The 25,461-nt window shown below is 47.2% G+C and overlaps 1 protein-coding gene and 1 long non-coding RNA gene across 5 annotated transcripts; one reads left to right on the top strand and one right to left on the bottom strand.

Moving 5' to 3' along the window:
* Positions 1 to 2,902: 2,902 nt before the first annotated feature.
* On the bottom strand, positions 2,903 to 12,632 carry DNPEP (aspartyl aminopeptidase). 3 transcript variants are annotated; one of them, XM_082396679.1, is made up of 15 exons: positions 12,604 to 12,632; positions 11,910 to 12,003; positions 11,737 to 11,825; positions 11,528 to 11,641; positions 11,218 to 11,343; positions 10,869 to 10,999; positions 10,498 to 10,573; positions 10,278 to 10,385; positions 9,457 to 9,534; positions 8,389 to 8,472; positions 7,203 to 7,363; positions 6,762 to 6,801; positions 6,535 to 6,636; positions 3,413 to 3,580; positions 2,903 to 3,042 (listed from the first exon to the last, which is right to left on the bottom strand). In XM_082396679.1, the coding sequence occupies exons 2-15, from the start codon at positions 11,995 to 11,997 to the stop codon at positions 2,992 to 2,994; spliced, it is 1,416 nt and encodes a 471-aa protein (XP_082252805.1). In that variant the 5' UTR covers positions 11,998 to 12,003; positions 12,604 to 12,632; the 3' UTR covers positions 2,903 to 2,991. The 3 variants fall into 3 exon arrangements, with proteins under 3 accessions (XP_082252805.1, XP_082252803.1, XP_082252804.1); XM_082396677.1 differs by lacking the exon at positions 12,604 to 12,632 and adding an exon at positions 12,466 to 12,589; XM_082396678.1 differs by lacking the exon at positions 12,604 to 12,632 and adding an exon at positions 12,416 to 12,577.
* On the top strand, positions 12,298 to 25,461 carry LOC309630876. Of its 2 annotated transcripts, none has more exons than XR_014245964.1 (3): positions 12,298 to 12,455; positions 12,876 to 12,927; positions 13,292 to 25,461. It is a non-coding gene; the product is annotated as an uncharacterized lncRNA (long non-coding RNA). The 2 variants fall into 2 exon arrangements; XR_014245965.1 differs by having other exon boundaries at positions 12,876 to 13,349; positions 23,013 to 25,440.

Genomic DNA, 25,461 nt, shown 5'->3' with positions numbered 1-25,461 from the left:
ATTATACAAAGCAGATTTAAACCATACCTGTGTCTCTGTTCAATAAAGTATTCTCTTTAAAAAAAAAAAAAAAAAGAAAGAAAGAGAAAAACAAATACTGTATGCTAACACATATATATGGAATATTAAAAAAAAAATGGTTCTGAAGTACCTAGGGGCAGGACAGGAATAAAGACGCAGACGTAGAGAATGGACTTGAGGACACGGCGGGGGTAAGGGTAAGCTGGGATGGAGTGAAAGAGTAGCATTGACATATATACACTACCAAATGTAAAACAGATAGCTAGTGGGAAGCAGCTGCATAGCACAGGGAGATCAGCTCGGTGCTTTGTGACCACCTAGAGGGGTGGGATAGGGAGGGTGGGAGGGAGGTGCAAGAGGGAGGGGATATGGGGATATACGTATACATATAACTGATTCACTTTGTTATACAGCAGAAACTAACACAAAATTGTAAAGCAATTATACTCCAATAAAGATGTTAAAAAAAAAAATCCAATGAGTTACCACTACACACCCAACAGAGTGGCTAAAATTAAAGAGACTGACAATACCAAGTGTTGGTGAGGGTGTAGAGCAACTGGAACTCTCATACATTTCTGGTGGGTGTGTAAAATGGCATAGCCACTTTGTAAAATTGTTTGGCAGTTTCTTATAAAAACAAGCATGCATCTACCCTATAACCCACCAGTTCTATTCCTAGGTATATATCCAAGAATAATGAGTATTTGTCCACAAATATATAAGAATGTGCATAAGAGCTTTCTTCATCATAGCCAAACAGTGGAAGCAACCCAAATACCATCAGTAAGAGAATGGGTAAGGAAACCATGGTATATAAAGGAATAATATTCAGCAATAAAATGAAAAAAAAAAAAAACTACTTCCACATGCAACCACATAGATAAATCTCAAAAACACTACGTTGATCAAAAGAAACCAGACAAGTTGAAAAAAAAATAAGGAATCCGAGAATCTGGACCAAAAAAGAGTATATATGGTTCCATATGTGAAATTTGTGGAATTCAAAAACAGACAGATCTATAGTAATGTTTTGTCAATCTTCTGTATCCTTTTGTTTTAGGTGTGTCTCTTGTAAACAGCTATAATTTTTTTTATCGAGTCTGACAATCTTTGTATTTTAACTAAAATAGTCCACTTATTTTTTAAGTAACAACTTTGAGATATAATGAGTCCACTTATTAATGTTATAACTAGAGATATTTGGGTTTCAGTCTACCACCTTAAGTGATTTCAATTGCTTCATCTCTTTTTTTCCTCATTTCTCCTTTTGGATTGAATTTTTAAAATTTGTTCCCACATTTTTACTATAAAAATGTTCAAACATACAAAAAATTCGAAAAAAAAATAGTACAATGAACACCCACAGTCTCTCCACCTACAGTCAATACTTTTTGACCTATTTTACTATTTTATCAACTCATTTTACTATTTTATATCACACACAAATATATACATAATATGGTTTTGCTGAACCATTTGAAGCGAAGTTGCAGAATAGACTGATCACTTTTTATTATCCTATTTCCCTCACTCAATAATTTTGAAGTTACATTCATTTCCTAGGGCTGCTGTACCAAAGTACCACAAACTGGTTGACTTAACACAACAGAAATTTGTTCTCTTATAGTTCTGGAGACTTAGGAGTCTGAAATCCTGGTGTTGGCAGGGCCATGTTCCCTCTGAAGCCTGTTGGGGAATCCTTCCTTGCCTCTTCCTAGCTTCGTGTGGTTTGCTGTCAATGTTTGACATTCCTTGACTTGTATATGCAATACCCTGATCCTTCATTTTCACATGGCACTGTCCCTGTGTCTCCACATCTTCTTCCCTCTATGCATGTCTGACTCTGTGTCTAAATTTCCCCTTTTCATAAGGACACAGTCCTGTTGGATGAGGGTCCACTATAATGGCCTCATCTTAACTTGATCATCAGCAAAGACCCTATTTCCAAATAACATCACATTGACAGGTACTGTGGGTTAGGATTTCAATATCTTTTGGGGGACACAATTCAACTCCTAATAGAAGCTGTAGACTCAAATTCTTTTAGTGGCTTTCTTAAAAAATACAGTATGTATCCTTGACTTCAAAGGATAGTATTAATTGATTCCTTCACTCTCTTCCTGGACATTACAAGAAACTTAGCACACTTTAACCAGTTTATCTCTCCTGAGTTTTGCGCTATTGTGGTCATACAGTTTAATCATATGTATTTTAAACCCCACATACAATATTATTGTTTTATGCATCATATTGTTTTTAAAAACTTAAATGATCATATTTATATAAAAATTAATTTTCGTATTGGTATCCAAAAATTTGGAAAGACACCAGTTAGCACAATTACTTTGATAGAAGAGTTTATAAGCAGACATTGACTTTTCCTGTTTTGATTTTTTTCAGTAATAATTGTTTCTTGGTAATTGTTAACAATTAAGTAACACCAGTGGCTGCTAAGTGAAGTGGATGATGCAGGGTGATGCTGAAGCCCGGACTCTGTCCTTCTCTTGGCAGTGCCTGGGAGAGATGGGGAGGGACTGGGGGAGAGAAACAGCCTGGGCTGCCCAGGGTGGCTCTGGGGGCATCAAATGCTGAGCACCCAGACCTCAGAGGGCTGAGCTGGGCTCCTGAACTACTCTGGGAAGGGAAGGACCGGGGATGGCAGAAGAAGTGACCTTCCCATAGTGAACCTACCATCTCCGCCCACTCAGGCATGAGCTTAAAAAAGAGAAAAGAGATTTGAAATCAGGCCTCCATCAGGCTCCCAGGATTTGCAGCCTCCTCTACCTGTACCCCAACTTCCCCATCTGTTCTGGTTCCAGAGGTTTAAGCCGGCTGAACGCCCACGCCTCCAATCTCCAAAGAACCACAACAGAATGAGTTTGAGTGAAAAATCCACTTTAATAATCCAGCTTCAGCTCAGCTGAGAACTTCCCCTCTCAAGTGCAAGAGAAGTCTTTCCAAGAGGCCTCAATCCACGAGGAGGTTATGGCTCAGAGAAGGGAAAAGTTCAAAGAAGCCCTAAAATAATAGGCAACATGGAATTTGAGATTAGTAGAGACCAGATGGGGGTGCCCCACTGCTCACCGTCCACCAACATGGCCCCAGCTAGAGAGGAAGGCATAGTTGCCTCACGCACACTTGACAACTGCCCCAGGCTTCCCATCCCTGATCCCCTCTCTGACATTTCATTATCCTCTGGGGGCTGATCAGGGCCCCTGTGCCTTGAGAAGAATGGGGACCCTTCTTTTCCTACATGGTAGCACCAAGACAACCAGCCCCATGACGTAGGCCAGCCACTTAGTGATGGTGATGTTGCCCCAGCAACCAATCCAAGCACTAGATGGGGAAGGAGCCCAGTTGCCACGGTGATCGGTGGGGTGGGAGTCACCTTGAAGAGAGTGAGGGTCTGGAGTACTCCTGTGGTGCAGGCTGTCTCCCGGATGGAGTGCATGGCCAGTTGGGGGCTGCCTAAATCCAGCACCCGCAGCCCCAGCCGAGAAGCCAAGATGGGTCCAATGGTGGTCCCGCAGGGCGAGTCATTCCGGACCATGAGATCCTGGGGAGAGGAGGAGAGGTTCATGAGCAACATGAGGTGTGTGTTTATTAAGGCCCAGGAGGAAGTCACCTTAGAACTGCAGGGCTGAAAGGGGTCTGGTACATCGTCCACTTCGACCTCCTCGGAGGGTGAATGTGACCAGCATAAAATCACAAAGCCAACACTAAATGGCAGGACCAAAGGACAGCAGATTCTGAATTGGTCCCATTCTCTGCATCTGCATTACCACCACCCTCATCCAGCTACCATCATATTGCCTCCCACGTAATCCATTCCCCACATGTTGGGCAGAGGGATTTAAAAAATATGTGTATCCTTTATGTCACCTTGTTCCTTAACATGCACCCCTCCCTACCCACACACAAAGAAAAATCACTCAGTAATCTTAGTGGTTTTAAATACATGGCTATTGGCATATTTAAACTATTTTATTTGTATTCTGGTAAAAAAAAAAATAAGAAAATCATAATATGATGTTAGACATCAAGATTTTCCACATAAGGGAAAAGAGAATTACAAAACCAAATAAAGTAAGTAATAACTATTCTTTCTTAAAAAATGAGAATCACAGTATTAACTCATGTTTTTTAAAATACATATATTTTTTCCTAGCCACGTCCATAGAAATGGCTCCAAAGCATTTCCCCGCCCCCAATAACAATGAACACTCATGGTGCCGGACTTCGGTCTCTAACATCAGTATCCATCAAAAGCTACCAAGTCTGGGGAGAGAAATGAACAAGATGAGCCTGCAATTTCTTATTGTGCCAAAATGCAAGACAACTTTCCAGAGTCATGACAAAGGCCACAGGAGTTATGTTGAAAGGGCTCCCACTGGTCAAAGTCATGACAATTTGAGCATGAAATAACATGATTACAGTGGACCAGGTTCACACTGAACCAACAAAACTGAACCAATGAAAATCTATGATTCTACATAATGATCATCAAAAGAGGAAAAGAAAAAAAAAAAAATCCTTGTATTTGCCAGCATTTGAGGCAGCCATTAAAACACCTCACCTTGAAAAGTGGTTATTTAAGGGAAAGAATAACATTTGTCCTGTCTTTCCAGGAGGAACCATACTTCACAATAACCAAATGGCCCTACTTGATGGGGGAAAGTTCTACTTCACAGAAGAATGACAGCTAATAAACGTAAAAGGAATAAAAGAATGGGGGGGGCATTTTTCAGTAAACTCTAATGAAATTATGGATTTAGGCAAAGATTATCAATTGGTGTTAAAACCAGACACCTTTCTGGTTGATGGGGAACTCATCACTTGTACAGGTTTACTATCCAATCAAAAGAGAAAAACCTCCAGATGGTGGAGGGATTGAGGGCACCCCCCCAAATCCGGTGATCAATCTTATTATCGCTAAGAGTGAATCACCCAGATAATACGTGGATGACACAGCATGAAGAACACACCAGTCACGATGTCTTCTGGCCAAAAATGTTTAACTTGAATCCACCGAGCCTTTAGATATGAATTCTAGATTATAGGAGATACGGGGGTTAGAGGCACAAGCTCAATGACGCCAAGAGGAAGCAAATCCAGGAAGGAAATTATAAAGGATGACCAGCCTGGTTTCTTCAAGTCAATGTCATTTAAAGAAAAAGAAAAAAAGAAAAAGGAGGCGGTGCAGCTTTGCTAGATTAGCAACCAGATATAACTTGTGGTCCTGAACTGGGAACTAAAGTGGGACAAACAACTGTAAAGAATGTTTTGGGGAAAACTGGGGAGAACTGAAAATGATCTGTACATTAAATGAGATACAAATTTACTGAAACAAAAATTCACTGAAATGGATAAAAGTAAAAAAATAAAGCAAAAGATATATCTAAATATCTAAGAGTGAAAAAATAAAGCAAAAGATGTATCTAAAATGATTTCATTTTTTAAAAAATGTGTGTTAAGTATATACATAGAAAAAAATCTGGAAGAATATACACAAGTCTCTGGGGATTGTTTTATTTTCTCATTTCCATTTATATTTTCTAAAGTATACATGTCCTGCTTCTGCTGTAAGCCATTAAAGAAAAATCCCCTAACATCTTCCTACTGCCTTGGAAGAAAATCCAAACACCCTTCCACAGCCTAGGAGGCCCTGCATGACTGGCCTGGGCAGGCTTCTCCCCCGTCCCCCTGCTGCTCTCACCCTGGCTCCACCACTCTGGCTCTGGCTCCTCCTCGTAGACCAAGCTCACTCCTGTGCCCCTGGGAGCTTTTGCCCTTGTCCCCTCTGGCAGGGATGCTATTCGCTCCTAGCTGCCTTGTTCTCAATACTTAGGTCTCAGCTCAAGTGTCACCTCCTCAGAGAGGCCTTCCTGAGAATGGAACAACTCAGCTCTACAAGGGGGGCGTGGCACTGTGCAGCAGAGAGAGCCCTAGGCTGGGGATCAGGATTGCAGGGTCCTAGGCCTGACTCACCAGGACCTGCCTGCTATGTCGGTCACTGGACCACCTGAGCCCCAGTCCCTGATATATGTATTATCCTAACATGTGTATTATATATTGCATATCTCTCTCTCTCGTTCTCTTCGACTAGATGTGCCATTGACAATGAGTTCCAGGTTTCTCGGCCCTGAACTTCTCTAATGGAAGCCGCCAGGGTGTGTAAGAGAGACACAGAGGAGCTGGGAGTGCTGGGTAGGGAAAAGGCAGGACTAACCCACTATGTGCCATGAGCACACTGTACCTTGAATTCCATTTTACAGGTGTGGAAACTGGAAATCAAGGCGTATTAGGAGATGAGTCCAAGGTCACAGACCAGCACCATGGCAGAACCAGCACTGATCCCAGCTCTGCCTATATCCAAACCCCAATGCTCCTCACTCTACTGGGACACCCCCCCACTACAGACTATCTACAAGGCTTCCCTCATTGGGGAACTATCTGCTTGTGCCCCCCCACTCCCTCCATCACCCCTTCCCAGGTAGGGCCCGCCCTCACCTGCAGGGGCACCCCGACATTGCTGGCCACCTCTCGGATCAGGGCCTCTGAAACCGCATTTGAGGCGTAGCGTTGCTTGCTGTTCACCTTGATCACAGGGCCCTGAGGAGAGCAAAACCAGGAGTCAAGAGTGAGGCAGAGATGGGTGAGAGGCCCAGAGGGAACAAGATTAGGGCCCGGAACCAGCCAGGCCTCCAAGTCCCTAGGGAGAAGCAGGAGCTCCTCACCTTGTGGAATAAGGGCCGGTGGTTCTCCTCATGCTTGTCCCTGTAAGAGACAGAGAAGGGACGGGGATGGCAAACAGGAGCTGGGCCTGTCAACACCCACCTCTCTCCCACAGCAGACATCACTAATGGATCACAGCATTCTCTCCCGCCCAGCCCGGCAGGACCTGAGAATCACGCGAAACACAGTGCTCCACGCAGCCTCCAGCTACAGAGGGAGATAGATTTGCAGATAGGACCTATTTGGACTGGTTAGGCACCCATGACTTTGACCCAGCTGAGCCTTGGAGCAGCCAAAATGAAGTCCCCTCTGAACCTCCTGGCAGAATGAGGAGGAAGGGGAAGGGGAGAGGCCGAGGCCCAGGCCCAGGGCTGAGCCCGAAGGCAGGCCACGCTCGGGTCTCCGGCTGTGTGAGGACTGCGTGCCTGGCACGGGAGACTCACAGGTAGTTGGGGTGCACAGCGTGGGCCATGTCTGCGCTGATCATGTAGGACTTGGGGATGGCTTCCTCAAAGGCCGTCAGGTGCTGGGGCGACGCCGAGATCCGCCGCAGCACCAGCTCCGTCAGCAGTGACTGTGCACCCTGTGCGCTCTCCGACCCCACCTGGCGATAGCAGAGGCCTGGCTCTAGGGGTCCGGGCTCGGGGGCTGGAGCTGGAGGCCAGGCAGAGGGGCCCACGACCCAGACTGGCCCAGGACCCCACTGAGTCAGTGGGTGGGGAATGTGGGCTGTTATCAGCAACCTCCCAACCCTGTGCCACCAAAAAGCTGATGGTGAGCTGGGGCCAAACTGATCCTCGGCCATCTCCGGGGCAGAAATAGCACTTTCCAGTCTACTTTCCTTCTTGGCTCCCTTCCTTCTCCGCTGACCCTCACATCTGGGGCTTAGCACAGGTGCCCCACCTAACTGGTCAATCTTCTTTCATGCATGTGACAGAGGCTGCTAACTGTCCATGATCCCTTCGATAATAGAACACCCGGGTTGTAGCTGAGCATCGGACCGCTCAGCTAGAGATGACATTCCCAGCTTCCCTTGCAGCTAAACATGGCTATGCCAAGTTCCAGGGAATGCAGGCAGTGATGAATGCCACCTGTGGGTCATGCCCTTAAAAGGATGGGTGAACACTGCCCCTTTGCCCTTTTCTTCCGTCCTAACTCAGTACAGACACGGCAGCAGAAGCTGGACAGCCGCCCTGGACCCTGAGATGGACACCATGTGTTTGCGGCGGCAGAGACCTGTCCTGAACTGCTAACTCCGACCTGTGCGGTTACCTGGAGAGAACTGCGCAGCTGTGCAGGCTCTTCCATGGCGTCTAAGCCTGCACCCTAACCCAAGCACACAGGGAGAGCTCCCAGCCTGGGCTGAGTCCTGGCGCCACCAGGGTGAAAGGGCAGAGCCCCTGTCCTCGAGCAGCACACCACGTGGCACACAGAGAGACGTGGGAGGTGTGGTCACGCTAAGAGCAGATACGTGCTGATCCAGAGGGGACACCGAGCACTGAGGAGGCACAGGCAGCGTCCCACCTGTCTTTGCAGCCTCCAGAATAGCCCTGGCTCACCGTGGCTGCTGGACACGGCTGGCTACAGAAGACTCCCCAGAGGAGACCCTCCCCAGACCCCTTCACGTACCTCTTCGTTGTCGTACAGGGCAATCATGCGCACGTGAGGATCCGCGGCCAGGGAGGCAGGGGATGTGCAGGAATCGATCAAGGCCTAGTTTGGGGAGAGAACCAGAGAATCATCCTCCCCGCTCCTCCTTCCATAACTCAGCCCACCAGCACCTCGGGGGTTCACACTCGCCGGCCTGCTTCCCACCGTCATGGCTGGAGTGAAGCGGGCTTGGGCTGTCACTGGCCTGCATCTCGCAGGGCGCTGCCTGGTGAGGGGACATGCAGGGCCCTTTACAATGGGATGGAGAAACCCCTCTCTGAGTGTTCTCTCAAACACAAAGGCAGGAGGATGTGTAAGACGGAGGGGAAGGGCTGAGAATCCTGGAAAGTCAGAAGGACCACACAGATCACGTAAACTAATTGGCCTCAGTGAAGAGACTGAGGTCCAAAGAGGAGACTGTGATCCGTCAAGGTGCCGTGACTGGCTGGCCGGCTGCACAAGTGGATATGGGTCCCACGTCTGGCTCTGGTCTCAGTTACAGCCCAAAGTGTGTCTCCAGGAACAGGATGGGGCACAAAGGAGAGTATGAAAAGGACAGAGGGAGGAACAGGGATGAGACGTGAGGAAGAGAGGGAAGTAACCAGGGTAGAAAGATGGTAGGGAACATCAAGGTGACCAGGAGGAAGAGAGACCACACCACTGAAATCCCAAGGCTCAAAGACGGCTGGATGGGCTTAAGCCAGGGCTTGGCGGGGAAGGCGAGCAGGGAGCAGAGACAGAAGGATGATATTGCCATATGGGATTCGAGAGCCTTTCCTGTGAAGCAGAGATTAACTTAAAGGAGAAGCAACAGGAGCAGGGTTAGGACAAGACACTGTGATGCCCTAAACAACCTCTCAGCCTTCCCCCTACCTCAGCCCCTGGCCCCAGGCCAGTGCAAGGATGGGGCCAAGAGGAGCGATGTTGACGCTGCAGCACTTAGGCCCCTCCCCATGGTCCACCCTGCACCAGGGGCCTTCTTATGACCCATAGGGCTTGAGGCGGTCCCCCCGCCCCAGTGCTCCTGGGGGTGCCCTGGCTCCTCACCTGCAGGGCACAGAAGCAGCTGTGCAGATTATCCAGCCGAGGGGCAAAGATGAACTCCTCATAGGCACCACCCAGGACCTAGAAAGACAGGACAGTCATCCTGACCTTCATCCCTTCCCCCGGACTCACCCTCTTCTCCCAGCTCCAAAGGGCCTGTGCTTGAGCGAGTCTCCTTGGTTCCTTGTGCAACCTCTCCCAGCCCCTGGCCTAGAGCAAGCATTAGGAGCCCGCTGTGCAGAGCTGAGCAGAGAATGGAGAAGTGCCGGGCTGGAGATGAGGGATGGGAGGGTGGAGGCCCGTAGTTCGTGACCAGTTCCTGTGGGACAGGAAAAGGGAGGGGCTGAACAAGAAAAGAAGAAGGAAAACTAAGGAAATAAACAGAGGAGACCGGATGAGAAACAGAAACAGCGCATGTTCAAACAAGGCCAAGCGTCCAAAGACATAGCAATCTCCTACTGTCGGCAACTGGGAGAGACACAAGGACAGGCTCCAGGAAGAGGAGGGCCACATCCAGGCCTCTTGTCCTTAGAGGTTTGGAGCCAGCACAGGTCAAAGTGGACAGGGACCCCTGTAGCAGAAACTCCTGGGGAATCTGTGGAAAGCTGATGCCCAAACCCCACCCTACACAGTCAAGTAGGCAAGTCTGAAGTGGGAAACCTGCCCTTTTTGAGACCCACTGCCCTGGAAGCAGAGCGGGGTGGTGTTTACTGGGAAAACAGGGATGAGAGTAATTGGGGGACTGGCAGAGGTGACGAGCGCTTGAGGGGACATGCTGGGATCCCAGAGGTCCCCACCCATGAGTGCCTGCAGCTGTTCCTCACCGCAGGCTGAGTGTCCGCAAGACACAGCTCCATCTCCAAGATGTCCTCGGAGCTCAGCCCCAGATGGGCACAGAGAAGGGACATGAGCACCGAGTGGTGCCGGTCATCCTGCAGGACAGAAGGATGCTGGGAGGAGGGTCCGCTCCTCCCTCTCTCCCCTTCTCAGAGGACCAGTCTCTTCCCCCCTGCTCACCCCTTCCCATGAGCAGGAGGCTCTTACTACAGCACTGAGAGGGCCTGGCTCAGGAGTCCCCTTCTCCAGCTCCTCCTGGACTGCTGTAGCAAGAATGGGAACCCTGTGGGGAGACACGTGAGGGGGTGTGTGTGGGGAGGACCGGAGGACACAGCAGGGCGGGACACCCCTGAGCTCAGGCATCCCCTGATGGGGAACTGCCCTGGTCCTTCAATTCCCAGCTCGCTCCCCACATGGCAGAGCTGTGAGGGCCCTTGGACATCAGCTGGCTCCCAAGAGTAGAACCTGACAGTGGCCACCGTTAGGTAGTGGTCTCCCAGGTCCCAGCGGGGCCCCTTCCATCAACTGGTGCCACACCCTACCCCTCCCAGTCACCACAGCCTCCACTCCAGTCTCACAGGTGCATCTCCATGTTGGGCCCAAAGTTCTCATTGACGTTTCGCTGCAGATGGATGGCCAGGTGCGGGATGCGAAGAATGGGCTGGCCCACGTGCACCAGCCGCTGCTCCAGCCGGCCTGAGGTAGGGCACTGTGGCCAAACAGGCGGGTCAGCCCAGGGTGCCCTCCCCCAACTGCAGTTGGTTAAATCCCCCACTTCAGCCAGACTGACCAAGGTGGTCCTCTGACCTGGACTGCCCCTACCCCCCCTTCCCCGGGGTGCTCTCCATAGGTTCCCTGAAGGAAAGTGACAGTCAATCTTCAGGCGGCTGAAGCTGAGAGCCTCCCAGATCCAACCCCAGTTCCCACCTTGACAATGACACGTCCAGCCAAGGTCAGGTCACGGTCAAACCAGGTGCTCCAGATTCCACCACCATAGGTCTCCACACCAACCTGCTGGAAGCCCACCTGGCTGCGGCGAGACCGCCGTTTCACCTGAGTGGGACAATGGGGAATAAGAATTCAGCGAAGGCCACCCGACGTGATTTGGAGATGAGACAGACGGTTGACAAGCTAAGTGACAGAGAAGGGCCCCAGGTGTGGAGGAAGGGGGTGACAAGTCTTCCTCCCTGCTCACTCCCTGATGCCTCCCGTCCCCAGCACAGCCCCAGTTCCTTACCCGGAGGCAGGGGCTGTCCGTGTGGGCCCCAATGAGGCTGAAACCGTTGCCAGGAACATACTGGCCACCCACAGCAAATGCGATGATGGTAGAGGAGTTCCTGGTCAGGAAGTACTGGGGTGGCGGTTTTGAGTTGGATTAGCCAGCCAGCTGGCGCAGGACTTCGAGCCCCAGCCTAGGTTCCTGCCTCTCCCACCCCACCCTAGTACCTTGCTCTCGGGCTTGATATCCCAGCTCTCCGTCTCTTTGAGTTCATGGAAGCCAGCCTGGAGGAGGCGGTTGCGGCACTCGGCTACAGCTGTAGGGAAAGAACCCTCTCACAGCGATGGAAGTCGGTAGAACATACCGGCCACCACCTGCCTCGGCTGCCCTGGTCACTCACCGTGGAAAGGAGAGGGGCTCCGGTTCACGAACTTGAGGAGTTCCCGGGCCGCTGCTTGCACCGCCTCCTTGCGGGCCCTGCCGCTCATGGCCACCTAGCGGAGGGGGCGCTCAGATTCCTACGAGGTCTAGGACCCCTGATCTATCTAAGCTTCGGGAACTCTCCCAGCCAATCCCCACGAAGTGACCGCTCCAAGGCTCAGACCTCTGCTTCCGCCCCTTTCCCCACCGAGGGACGCAGATGCCGGCCCTCCAGCCAACCAACCAACCCCCAAAGTACCACAACCAGAGCTGCGCTCCCCGCCCGGCTCGTCCCAGACGGCCCGCCCCCGAATCCGAGCTTCAGCCCAGCCCCCCAAGTCCCGCCCCAAGTGCCCGACCAGCTGGAAATCCCGGTCAGTTCCCAAACTCCGAGCTCGCAATCGGGCCCCTAACTCTGGGCCGGCCTGTACCAAGCGCGCGATCCCACCCCGGAACCAAAGCCCTGTTCTCTAGGGAACACTCCACCTCGGTGTCTCGCAGGCCACCCTTTAACAACCCCAGGAAGGTAAGGTCACCCGGCGCCGGACTTTCGGTTTCGTTTAGGGTCGGGCGGAACCCCCACGTCAGCAAGCGCGCTTCTGCGCTTGGGCCTGAGCGGGCGCCTGGCCGGGTCTGCGATCGAAGTTCGTGCGGAGCGAGCGGTGGCCACCTACCTGCACGGCCTTACGCGTGGGCCTGGGTCCACTCGCACGGCCCGCCCCCACTCCCGCCGCCCTCCCCGTCCCGCCCCGCCCCCGCCGCTCGCCCCGCCCGCCCCGCCCCCTCCACGGTGGTAGCGGGCGCCCTCTGCCGACCGGGAGGTGCTAGGACAGCCGGGAACCGCCAGCCCCCGCCCCTCCCCCAGGTCAGGGACTCCAGGTAAAAACGTCCCTGCTAGTTCACCTGGGCCGACGGGTGCTGTACAAAGTGCTCTCTCTCTCCACAGGCACCCTGGTGATAATAAAAGCAACGTGGCTAATGTTCATGGAGGGTTCACAGTAAGTTTTAGCTTTATGATAAAGCTTAATGTGCTAGCTTGTTTCATCTTCACCACTGCCCTATCAACTTTATATCTTTACTGTCCCATTTTATACGTGACCAAACCGAAATACAGAGACGAGTAACCTGTCCAAGGTGGTAAGTGGCAGAGGTGGGGTTTGGACTCAATTAATTTGATTCCCGGGGCCTGGAATAACCCACTTTCAGACTTTTACTGGGCTTTTTTCTTGGTAAATGTTACGTTACACGGGAGGTCCCTAAGCAACAGAGAAATTAATGACTTGTCCAAGATCACATAGCTGTTTGGATACATCTGGAATTTGACTCTGACATCTGTACTCTTTGCCCTTCTTAAAACGACAGAAAAAGACAAACTCCATATGTTCTTGGAGGCAATTCCCATATTCCTGTGTCAAGAGTGGTAAGTAGCAATTTAAAAAACCCAGGCAGGGACTTCCCTGGTGGCGCAGTGGTTAAGAATCCACCTGCCAATGCAGGGGACATGGGGTTGAGCCCTGGTCCAGGAAGATCCCACATGCTGCGGAGCAACTAAGCCCCTGTGCTACAACTACTGAGCCCACGTGCTACAACTACTGAAGCCCACACACAGCAATGAAGGCCCCACGCAGCCAAAAATAAATTAATGAATAAATAAATTTTAAATAAATAAATAAATAAAACCCCAGACACACATGAGTCAGAAAGGCCATCATCAAAAAATCTACAAACAGTAAATGCTGGAGAGGGTGTGGAGAAAAGGGAACCCTCCTACACTGTTGGTGGGAATGTAAACTGGTACAGACACTATGGAAAACAGCATGGAGGTTCCTTAAAAAAACTAAAAATGGAGCTACCATATGATCCAGCAATTCCACTCCTGGGCATATATCCAGAGAAAACCATAATGCGAAAAGATGCATGCACCCCAGTGTTCATCGCAGCACTATTTACAATAGCCAGGACATGGAAGCAACCTAAATGCCCATCGATGGAGGAATGGATACAGAAGATGTGGTACATATATACAATGGAATATTACTCAGCCATAAAAAGAACGAAATAATGCCACTTGCAGCGACATGGATGGACCTAGAAATTGTCATACTGAGTGAAGTAAGTCAGACAGTGAAAGACAAATATATGATACCACTTTTATGTGGAATCCAAAAAAAATGGTAAAAATGAACTTATTTACAAAACAGAAATAGAGTCACAGATGTAGAAAACAAACTTATGGTTACCAAGGGGGAAGGGGGGGGGGAGGGACAAATTGGGAGATTGGGATTGACTTATACACACTACTATATATAAAATAGATACCTAAGCAGGACCTACTGTATAACACAGGGAACTCTACTCAATACTCTGTAATGACCTATATGGGAAAAGAATCTAAAAGAGAGTGGATATATGTATATGTATAACTGATTCACTTTGCTGTACAGAAGAAACTAAGACAACATTTTAAATCAACTATCCTCTACTAAAAATTAGTTTAAAAAAAATAAAACCCCAGGCCCCTGCCTAGCCATCGATTCTGATCAGGACTTTGGTGGCCCCTAGATTCAAAACAGGGGCCAACTACCAGGGTTGTTATCAACATTCCAGGGATTACAGGTCGATGGAGCAATCTGCCGTTTATGTACTGGAGTAGGAATGTCAGGGGAGTGGGGAGTAGTTGGAAAGATCCTGCAGCCCTCAATTCAAAGGAGTAGATATTGCAATGGAGTATTCAGGAATATACACACTAGGTGATGGGTTAAATTCATGACATTCCCTAACCATTCGCTGCAATGCCATTATGTATAAAGTTTCACTGCTGAGTGGAACATGGAGAGAACATTCTTGTTCTCTGAGGAGCCAGAGGCTGGCTGCTGGGGAAGGGACACACTCAAGGACGGTGACAAGAGCTAAAACAGGGATACAAACAGCGGTAAGGGAGAGGGACTTAAAAATCTTTAACATTCTGATCACAAAAAAGAGTACATGTTCACAGCATTGCAAATCAACTATATTTCAATAAAAAAATAAGTGAAAATAAAACTTAATTCAAATAAAAATAAAAGTGCATTGTCTGGTAGTTAAAAAAAGAGTACATGTTAATGTGAGCAATTCAACTATCAACAAAATGCAAAACTTAGAAAGTGAAACTAAATGTTTGAAAAATGGAACAGCCGGTCTTAATAAAAACAAAACCAGGAATTCCCTGACAGTTTAGTGGTTAGGACTCCGAGCTTTCACTGCCAAGGGGGCAGGTTCAAGCGTGCCAAAACAAAAACAAAACAAACAAAAAAACCCCAAATCCTCTTAAGAAACCAGAAATCTACAGCAGACATTAGTAGGGAAATATAAAAGTGTCCCTGTTCAAATCAGAAGCAAGGTACTGATGAGCTATTATCACTGGTAGTCAGTGTGGACCTGCAGTCAGAGCCAGTGTCACAAAACAAACAATTATATATAGAAAAGCACAGTCTGTCACTATTTGTAGATTATTTGATTAGCAAGAAAATAAACAGACAAGCTGTTAGAACTGGAAGAAGGGGTGGCCTGATTGGAAAAATCATCGGCTTTCCTGTACAGTAATCAACCAGAAAATATAATAGTAAAAAGGTCTTATTTACAAGAACAAGAAATACTATTAAATTCCTAGGAATGAGCACATGCATGACCCAATCTCACTGTAACCAGGGAAATGCAAGTTAAAAATGAGATACCATTTTTGATTTGTCAGATTAGCAAAAATGAAAAAGATTGGTAATATCAAATGTCGGAGAAGGCTTGGAGTAATGGAGTATGCTTTTCTACCCAATTTCTGTGGTGTGAACTCTACCCGTGGCTGATTCTAAGCTGCCAACGTGAACTGAATGTGGAGTTGGGAAGGAATGTGGAAAGGTACACCATTGTGTAGATTTCCACCAAACAGATGTAATAGACACAAATAACCTTAGGAACATAGATTTATAGTAAAATAATTAGGAAAGTGATGATTTTTGAGTATTTATTATCTGTTTGTAATATAATTTATTTAATTGTAAGCTTAAATAATTTCATTTTTAATGATTGCTGTGTTTCACAATAGGACCACAAAATTCCTGGAAATTTGACAATCAGTTCTTATGAGCTGGTCCAAGTCAGTTCTACCACACAACTTCACCCATACTCCACACCTTTGTTCCTCAAGTTGTGATTCGTTGACCCGGGAATTTTTCAGAGATTCAGAATCTCAAGGTTTACCCCAGACCTACCGAATCAGAATCTGCATGTTAACAAGATCCCTAGATGATCTGAATTCACATTAAAGTTTGAGACACAGTGTTTCAGAGTACTGTATGGCAGTAAAAAACAATGTGAGGTCAATCTTTATGTATTATCATAGGAAAAAGGGCCAAATTTATTGAGTGAAAAAAAAAAGTAATTTCCAGAATAATATTTATAGGACAAGAGTATTTTGGTAAAACTCTCACAGTGAGCTAAATTCCTAGATTTTATATAAATATGTATGTAAATTCATGGAAACGGGTTTGGAAGGAGAGTGGTCATCTCTGGATAAGGAAATGGTATTGGGTATGAAGTGAAGAGTCAAGGAGGGACCTCGGCTATCCAAAAAAAAGTCTCTGAGAATCATTCTTGCCCTCAGCCTCCAGAGAAAACCTTCCCTACCAGCCCTTAGTTGGTGTTTACAATGCTACCATTATTCATTTATCTTCTTGGTTTAACAACTATTAAAGTGCAAATGCCTGTGAGTTAACATAGCAGTAGGTTACACATTTCAGTGTGAGTTGATTTGATATGTGGGTCCTTTCTGATCCATCAGTTTATGAGAGAAGGTTCCTAAGTAGTAATTTGTCACATAATGCATTTGGGATACAGAAGACCAAAGCAAAGCTGCAAGGAAGAGATGGCATGTGGAGTGTGTGTGTGTGTGTGTGTGTGTGTGTGTGTGTGTGTGTCCTGCCCTGTCTGCTAAAATGGATACAGTGAGGAGCTGAATCACATGATCTTGATTTCCTGATGCCAAAACAGCCTTGGGTATCTCATCGCTGGTAGATATCTTGGTTGTTTCAATAAGTAAATAATTTGCTTCTGGGTAGAATGATAGGGTCTTGCATAACACGGTACAGTTTGTTCTCTTACGTTGTTGTTGGAAGGGTAGTTTAGTTTCCAAAACGTGTCTTCTGCTCAGGTCCTGTTTTCCAAGTAAGACTCAGCTGAGTAAGAACTGCAAATCCCAGGATGCCTTGAGATGAGTAGCTCAGGCAATATTATAATTTTCAACCAATCATGTTCTAGGAGGGAGGTTTGAAAAGCATTTTATATAGTTACAAAGAATGAAGTGCCTCTACAGGTACAATTTCCAAGATATATTACTAAGTGAAAAAACAAGGTGGTGCAGAATAGCTGTTATGGTATGTTGTCATTTGTGAGTATAAATACACAGATACACACATATTCTTATGTGTTTAATGTATGTCAGGAGCCACAAAAAATGGTAACTGACTCTGGAAAGGAGAAATGGGGTAGCTGAGGGCTGGGGAGGTGGGTAGAAGAAACACTTCCTTTATCCTATAAAAAGGATTCCTATGAATCCTATGAACACTTTTGCACTTTTTGAATTTTTTTCCTATGTGTGTATGTAGAAAAACTTTAAAAAACTAAATAAGTAAAAACTAAATAAAAAGTTTTGAAAACTAAAACTTTAAAATACTAAACTAAAAAGTAACAGGTGGAAAGATGATCTTTAAATACTTTCTGTGACCATCATTTTTGTTTTCTTCTGTACCCTGATTGAGTTGGTAAGCATTTGTTGGTTAGCATTTAACCCTAAAGGCTTCAGTTTAAAAATACCTACTTAGGGGGTTCCCAGGAACTGAGATCCCACAAGCGTGCTGCATGGCCAAAAATAAAAAATAAAAAACCCCACTTAAAGCTGTATTATCGGGACTTCCCTGGTAGTCCAGTGCTTAAGACTCCGTGCTCCCAATGCAGGGGGCCTGGGTTTGATCCCTGGTCAGGGAACTAGATCCCACATGCCGCAACTAAGACCCGGCGCAGACAAATAAATAAATTTTTTTAAAAAGTTACATTGTTTATTTTTTTAAAAATCCATATTATCCTCTGATATAGAAATTGTGTCGTTTGTGTTGGATGGAATATTTCTTTTGATATTGATATTTTAAACAAAAAGTAAACTGCGAATGAGGTAGGGAAACCCTCAGAAAAAGGTACCCAACTCTATTAATTCCTCACCTACACAAAAACTACAAAGTATTGATCCTACCTCTTCCCTGTTCCTCACTCTTCTCGTCTCCACTCCCCTCTGACCCATCATAACTCATCTGTTCCATCTATAATCACTCCTTTGCACACACGTCCACGTTCCTTGCTTGCTCTAGGTTTGCTTACTTGTCTGGAGAAAACCCAAACCCTGACAGCAACCAGCTCCCCATGCCTCATGTCTGCACCTGGCCCATGGTAGATATACAATGAATATTTATTGAATGGATGAAATTTTTTAAAGTGATTGTTATTTGTGAGAAATGGCCCTTGTAGAATACTCCCCAGCAATAAAAAGGAACAAACTATTGATAACCGCAGCAACTTGGATGGATCTCATAGGCATTATGCTAAGTGAAGAAAATGACAAAATTATAGACGTGGAGAACAGAGGAGTGGTTGCCAAGGGCCAGGGAAGGTGGGGGAAGGGATGGGTGTGACTCTAAAAGAGCAGCGCAGGGAACATCTTTATGGTGGTGGAATGGTTCTGTATATTGATTTTTTTTTAAACTCTTTTTAGATCAGACTATTTTTTAACAAATATTTATTTATTTATTTATTTGGTTGCACTGGGTCTTAGTTGAGGCAGGCGGGCTCCTTAGTTGTGGCATGTGAACTCTTAGTTGCAGCATGCATGCAGGATCTAGTTCCCTGAGCAGGAATCGAACCCGGGCCCCGTGCATTGGGAGTGCGGAGTCTTAACCACTGCGCCACCGGGGAAGTCCCTGTATCTTGATTATAATAGTGGTTGTGTGACTACACATGTGATAAAGTTAGGGATGCCTGTTAAAACACAGGACACCCAGGTAAGTTTGAATTTCAGATAAACAAAGGATAATTTCTTAATATATGTGTGTCCCAAATATTGCATGGGATATACTTACACTAAAACCAAAATTTAACTGAGTGTCCTTTTTTATTTGCTAAGTCTGACAATCCTGGATAATATGGCATAGAACTGTACACACACATTTCACCAATGTCACTGGCCTGGTTGTGATACTGTACTGTAGTTGTGTAAGATGTAACCATTGGGGGAAACCAGGTGAAGGGTACACAGGACCTCTCTGTACTATTTTTGCAACCTCCTGTGAATGTATAATTATTTCAAGATAAAAAGTTTTTTTTTTTTTTTTTAAAGGCCCTCAAAAGAAAACCAACTGTTCCTGTGATAAAAGCAGAGATATAGGGAAGTGCTGGTGATTAACCTTGGGAGTTTTATGGAGCATTGTAAAACCAGCATGTCACATAGGTCTTAAGATGTTTCCCTCTCAAATGTCAATGACCTTGTGTAGTTATTGACAGTATAACAAAGTGGTTAAGCACGTGGGCTCAGGATCAGACACCCCTGGGTTTAAGTTCTGGCTCCTTCATTGACTGGCCATTTGCAGTGCTGTGACGGAGCCAGCTCACACTCTCACCCCTTCCAGCTCCACATTCAGTGACTTCAGGCTGGTGGCTTGAGACCGGCCTGGGAGTATTTACACCACCGCAATTGGCACATCCTACAAATCAGGGCTTTGTTCTTTTCCTCCAGAGAGCTGACTGTTAAACATTTACCATCATACCACAGACACTGAGCCTCAGTTTCCTCACCTGTAAAATGGGGGAAGATAACAGTAATAACCTTATAATGCTAGGAGGATTAAATGACATAATGCATGTGAAGTGCTTATCATTGTTTGTCAAATAATAAATGATCAGTAAATGTTAGCTATGATTACACACTACTATATAGAAAATAGGTAAACAACAAGGACCTACTGTATAGCACAGGGAACTATATTCAATATCTTGTAATAACCTATAAGGGGAAAGAATCTGAGAAAGAATATATATATATATATCTGAATCACTTTGCTGTACACCTGAAACTTAACACAACATAGTAAATTAACTATACTTCAATTAAAAAAAAAGGTTAAGAAAAAGTTAGCTATTATCATCTCTGAATCTTATCTCTCATAGTAAACTGTGAGTAACTTGAGGGCAGGTTTATGCCTTACTTTGATACCTTTAGTGATTGGCACAGGGCCTGAAACACAGTTAGTGCTAAACAAATGTTTAGGAAATTAATGAATAAACCACAAGTAGTAATGACTTGAGGGGCTACACCTCCAGAAAATGCACATTTCATCAGAGGTGTTTTAGGGCACACTTCTTGATCTTTAATCTTGGAGGTTTCAGGCCCTGTAGCAGGCAGCTGGGGAGTTCTGGGGAGCACTCACACCCCCAAGGCTAGTGGCTGCCCTTGCAGGCCTGGCCCTGACCTCCTAATGTGCCTCTGCAAAGCCGGCTCATGCCCCCAGGTGGCAGGGAAAGACCCTCACCTCATCTTCTAGGAGCCAAGATGGGGCGCTTCTGGCTCCGAACCTCTCTGACTAGAGGTCATTTAATCCTCGCTGGATTTGTCCTGTTTATTTTGGTGAACAGGGCTGTTTAATTTCAGTTCGTATTTCTAGGTGTGCCTGCTCATTTTTCTTCCCTATTATGTACTCTTTGCAAGCACTTGGGTTTGAGTAAATATGTCTATAAAGATCCAGGGACTGGCTTATTCTTTGTCTGGTATTTTAATGGCCTTTAAACAGTGTCTGCTCAGGTAAGCATTTTATAGATGAATTGAAAGTTAGAGAATTCTGTTCTCAATGGCTACTGACTCCTTCCAAGCTGACAGCTGGCCACCAGCAGCCTCTGAATCACAGCTTTTCATCAGTAATAAAGTATCAAAAGCCGACACCCATCTCTGGACAGAGAAACCAACCAACCCTGGTCAGCCAGATATGGGACCTGGGGACCATGGTAGGTATTTCCACTCCAGGGCAGTGTTTAGGATAAGAATACCTAGAGTGCTTTTTAAAGTGCAGATTCACGAGCCCCACACTTGAAAATTCTTCTTCGGAAGATTTGCACGAAGGCCCAGGGGATGTGCATTTTTAACCATGCTGCAAATAATTCTATCTTTAGACCATTCTGAGAAACACTAATCTAGATTCCCCAAACCACGAGTGCCAATGGGTGGGCTGCCCTTGAGCTCAGTGCCCTGTTGTGGGGTGACACGGAGAGAAGTTAGGGAGCTAGATTGGGCTGTTTGGAGCATTTCCTTTTTTTTGGCCTCGCTGTGTGGCTTTCAGGACCTTAGTTCCCCAACCAGAGATTGAACCTGCGCCCTCAGCAGTGAGAGTGTGGAGTCCTAACCACTGGACCGCCAGGGAATTCCCTGTGTGGAGTATTTCCATCACCACTTAGCACACTGTTCTGCCAAAGTTAACCAAGAGGATGATGAATATGTTCCGGTGAGCCACTTGCTCAGGGTCTAAGTTGTCAGCAACTTGAGGACAGGAACGAAGTCTTGTTCGTCTTTTTATCCCCCCAGTCCCCGAGCCAGTGCATGGCTCACAGCTGGGCGCTCTGCGCTGGCTGGGACCTTCCCGCAGGAGAATACAGGCCTAGAATGCAGCCCTGGTTACCTCAGGGTAGCCTGGGAGCCAGTTGTCGGGAATGGACGTGGCGGAGAGGCTGAGCGCCGTGGTCACCTGCTGGCCTCCTCCCGAGCTGAGCCCGGGTCTGTCAGAGGCTGAATGGGCACCACCAGCCCCTCCCCTGTCTTGACCCCTCTGCTCTGAACTGCAGGGTCCTGGTCTATCCCACAGGGCCCATTTTGATATCATCAATGCAATTTGAAACAGTAAGGTCCTCACAGCACCCAAGGGTCAGTCTAGCCTACTGTGGCCAAGGGTCTAAATGATGACCCTTGACCTGGGGAAGGCTGTCCTGTATTCCAGGAGGCTACAGAGGTCTGTTTCCCCTGCTCAGACTGTGAGCTCCAGGAGGGCACAGCCCACGTCGGCCTTGTTCATGCTGAGTCCTTAGTGTCTAGCACAGTGCCTGACAAGTAGTAAGTGCTCAAAGGTGTTTTTGGGTGCATGAGTACATGAATGAGAGGCTTGGCTGGCTCCAGCCATCCATTCGTTTATTCATTTGACAAATATGTTTTGTGCACCTGTTGCGGGTCAGGCTCTTGTCGATCTGAATAAAACTCCTTTTCTGTCCCGAGGAGCTCCCAGCCTGGTGGTGGGATGCCAGAGACAATTCCTTTGTGTAATGGTCCCTGACAAGGGCTCTATCCGAGGTCTAACGGAGGTGGGGTTGCAGGGAGGAGCACACGATGGCAACGACAGGCTCTTAAGCCAGAGAAATGGTACGTGGTCTGGCAGGATTTCCCCGGCCTGGGTAGGCGAGCCCCATCGGCCCCAGGGCTCTGCCCGTGCGGACGACCAGGCTGCTTGTTTCTGCTAATACTGCAGCAGGGTGCATCTATAGAAGCAATCTATAGCACACCATTTACAGCCATAACGAAAACACAAAAATCAATCCCCAGCGCTCACTCCCATCAACAAACGTGCTTGCAGAGCCTTGTGAGTGTGGCGCACAGCTTTAAGGTGCCACGGGAGATACGGGGATGAAAAAGTGAGGACTCTGACACAGGGGACTTTGAATCTCCCTGGGGAGACAGGACACATGGAAATGAGATGATCAGTCACACAGAGCGAAAGAGTGTATGCCAAGTAGTGAATGCAGGTTCTGGAACTGCACTGCCCAATACACTAGCCACCAGCCGCCTGAGCAGCTTGAAATGTGGTTAGTCCGAATTGAGAGGTGCTGTACATATAAAATAATGTATACATCAGATTATGACAAAATATTCATATATCTCAATTTTTGACCATTGCTTACATGTTGAAATAATAATATTTTGGATACATTGGGTTAAATATATTGATCTCACTTGTTTCTTTTACCGTTTTAAAAGGTGGCTACTAGAACATTTGAAATGACATATGTGGCTCCTGGTTACATTTCTGTTGGACAGCACTGGTCTAGGAGTTGAGGGGACCCAGCGAGGGCCCAATAGCCTGTGCTACTACAGTTGGGAAGAAGTCTGAGGAAATGAAACAATTAGGAGCAAGCAACAGAACACTGAGGAAGGGTGTGGGAAGACATTTGAGAAGTTTGATCATGAAGGGAAGGAGGGGAGATGGCAGCTTAAGGAGGCAACAGAGTCCCAGGAACCATGTACACATCACCGACCCAGCCCTTCCTCCCGTTCCTGACGTCTTCCAAAAACATGGTGGTACCTCCAGTCACCCTCCCATGCAATGACTCTGGAGGAAGGCTCCTTCCTCTCAGTCCTGGACAATGGGGAGTTGGCCTGTGAGCTGGGTTTAGATGCTAAGTATTGGCTGATTCTCAGCCCCGGAGAAAGGGAAGTGGTGGGGGAAGGGAAGGGAGCTCAGGGACCCCCGTGCTGTTGGAGTTAGGAGTTTGGTCAGTGTTTGAAATGGGGAGGACTTCTCAGAGGAGCAGAGTGGGAGGAGGAAGCCAGCCCTCAAACCTGGTCAGACAAAGCATCCACTGTGGACACATTTCATCAGGAGAAATCAGGCAGCCTGGACCTGATGTTCCTGCCCCTGCCCTCCCACTCAGCCACACGGAGAAGCCGTAAACACTCAGATACAAGGATTAACTCTGCGTGTGGTGTCTGGGACATTGTGAACAACTCTTGGTAGCTGTGTTAAAATTGATCTTTCTAACCCCCAGCACCTAGGATGTGGGGCCTGGTACACAGCCAGTGTTCAACAAATATCGATAGATGGAGGAAGGAAGGAAGGAAGGAAGAGAGGGAGGCCCTGGGCCCACAAGCTTTGAGAGACAGTGTCTGTCCAGGCTGTAGCCTTCCTGGGTTAAAGCTCTGCTCCTAGTCTCTTATCCTATTAAGTACTTTTTAAAAGCCTCTTACGGCCTCTGTAAAAGGAAAGATAATGTGAAGAATTCCAGGAGGGTTGGACGAGCCTGTACCGGGCTGGGGGTGGCTGAGTTAGTTCCTGGACCAGCAAAGGAAAGACTCCCGAAGCACATCAGAAGCCTGCAGTTTTCCGATATGGCCACTGGAGGGCACTTCAACCAAGTAATACCAGCTCTCCTCCACCTCTCTTGTCCTTGGAGAGCCCAGATTTCAACAAAAGTTTAAAAATCATCACAATAATGATAGCTGTCCTGGTTGAATATCCAATAAGGGGCTAAACGCCTTAAACATATATCATCTCATTTAATATTCACTACAATTGTGAATTATTTTAGCTATTTAGGAAAAACTGAGGCTTAAAGGAGCCGAAGAATTTACTGAAAACCCCCTAGCTAAATACAATTTGGGAGTAAGAACCTGAAACCAAGCCCTTGGGCACCGACCATAAACAATGAACACACAAGAAGCTGAAAAGGAGACTGGATAGAAGCAGAGAGTCTGCTACACAAATATTGTTACTGAACAACTTACACATATATGAAATTGGAAGACGGCTTACAGATAATTTGTACGTTTCATACAGTAATGTTTCTTTTCTTCCCCCGAAATGATGTAATTAAATAAATGAAGTGTTTCACAGTTCATGGTGTCTTAACTTGGAGGAAATAAAGTCATTGTAATACAAGGCAGGAAAAGATATTTTCGTTTAACACTTAAATAGCACTTACCATGTACCCAGAACTGTTCTCAGCACTCTATGTAAAGTAACTCAATCCTCGTAGCCACCCTCTGAGGGATGCACTATTATGATCCCCATTTACAGATGAGGAAATGGACACTTGGAGAGGGAAGCGACCTGCTCAAGGTCACATGGCTGGTGTGAGGCAGACCTGGGATTAGGGGCCCAGGCAATCTCTGGAATTTGGGAAACCAGGCTGAAGCTGGCCCTTGAGAGGGGAGAGGGTAAGAGTTTCAAAGGAAGAAGTGCACTGTGGAGATGAGGGTATTCCAGACAGAGGGAATTAGCATGGGCAAAGGCTCTGAGGAGGTGGGAAAAGACGAGGTGAGGAATCAGGATCGTGTCAGGCCTGGGCTACAGAGTCCACATGGCAGAGACTTGTGCAGCCAGAGCTCCCTGGGGCCTCCTAGGGGTGGGGAAAAGAAGAGGGGAACAGCAGGAGTGCCCGGGATGGGGCTGGGTGGGGCGGTGCTCCAGTGCAGGGAAGAGCGGAGGCCACCCTGCCTCCACCCCACCCCTCTCCAGGGACTGGCAGTTTGGGAAGTGCAGTGTGTGCTCAGGAAGCAGTCGGACTGGATTACAGGGAAGATTAAAGGAGCTAAATTGGGCCTGAGGCTGGGGGAGGTGTGCGAGAAGGGAGCAGCAAAGGGCCAGCAGCTGGAGGACCAGGAGAGGCTGCCGGGAGCCGGGGTGGGGGCGGGGATCCCACATCGGGCA

This window comes from Balaenoptera borealis (genome assembly GCF_965194805.1).
Source record: "Balaenoptera borealis genome assembly, chromosome: 6".
In the NCBI taxonomy this organism is placed as follows: domain Eukaryota; kingdom Metazoa; phylum Chordata; class Mammalia; order Artiodactyla; family Balaenopteridae; genus Balaenoptera; species Balaenoptera borealis.
The sequence above is the reverse complement of the archived record's forward strand: the minus strand, read 5'-3'. Positions and strand labels throughout refer to the sequence as shown.

What these genes read in the sequence shown, in the direction of transcription:
- DNPEP (XM_082396679.1), bottom strand. Translation starts at nt 11,997, where the DNA reads ATGAGCGGCAGGGCCCGCAAGGAGGCGGTGCAAGCAGCGGCCCGGGAA. An exon ending in CCCAACATGGAGATGCACCT is followed by an intron (nt 10,574 to 10,868) that starts GTGAGACTGGAG and finishes GTCTCCCCACAG; the next exon opens with GGTTCCCATTCTTGCTACAG. An exon ending in GCTGTGCACCCCAACTACCT is followed by an intron (nt 6,802 to 7,202) that starts GTGAGTCTCCCG and finishes TGTCTCTTACAG; the next exon opens with GGACAAGCATGAGGAGAACC.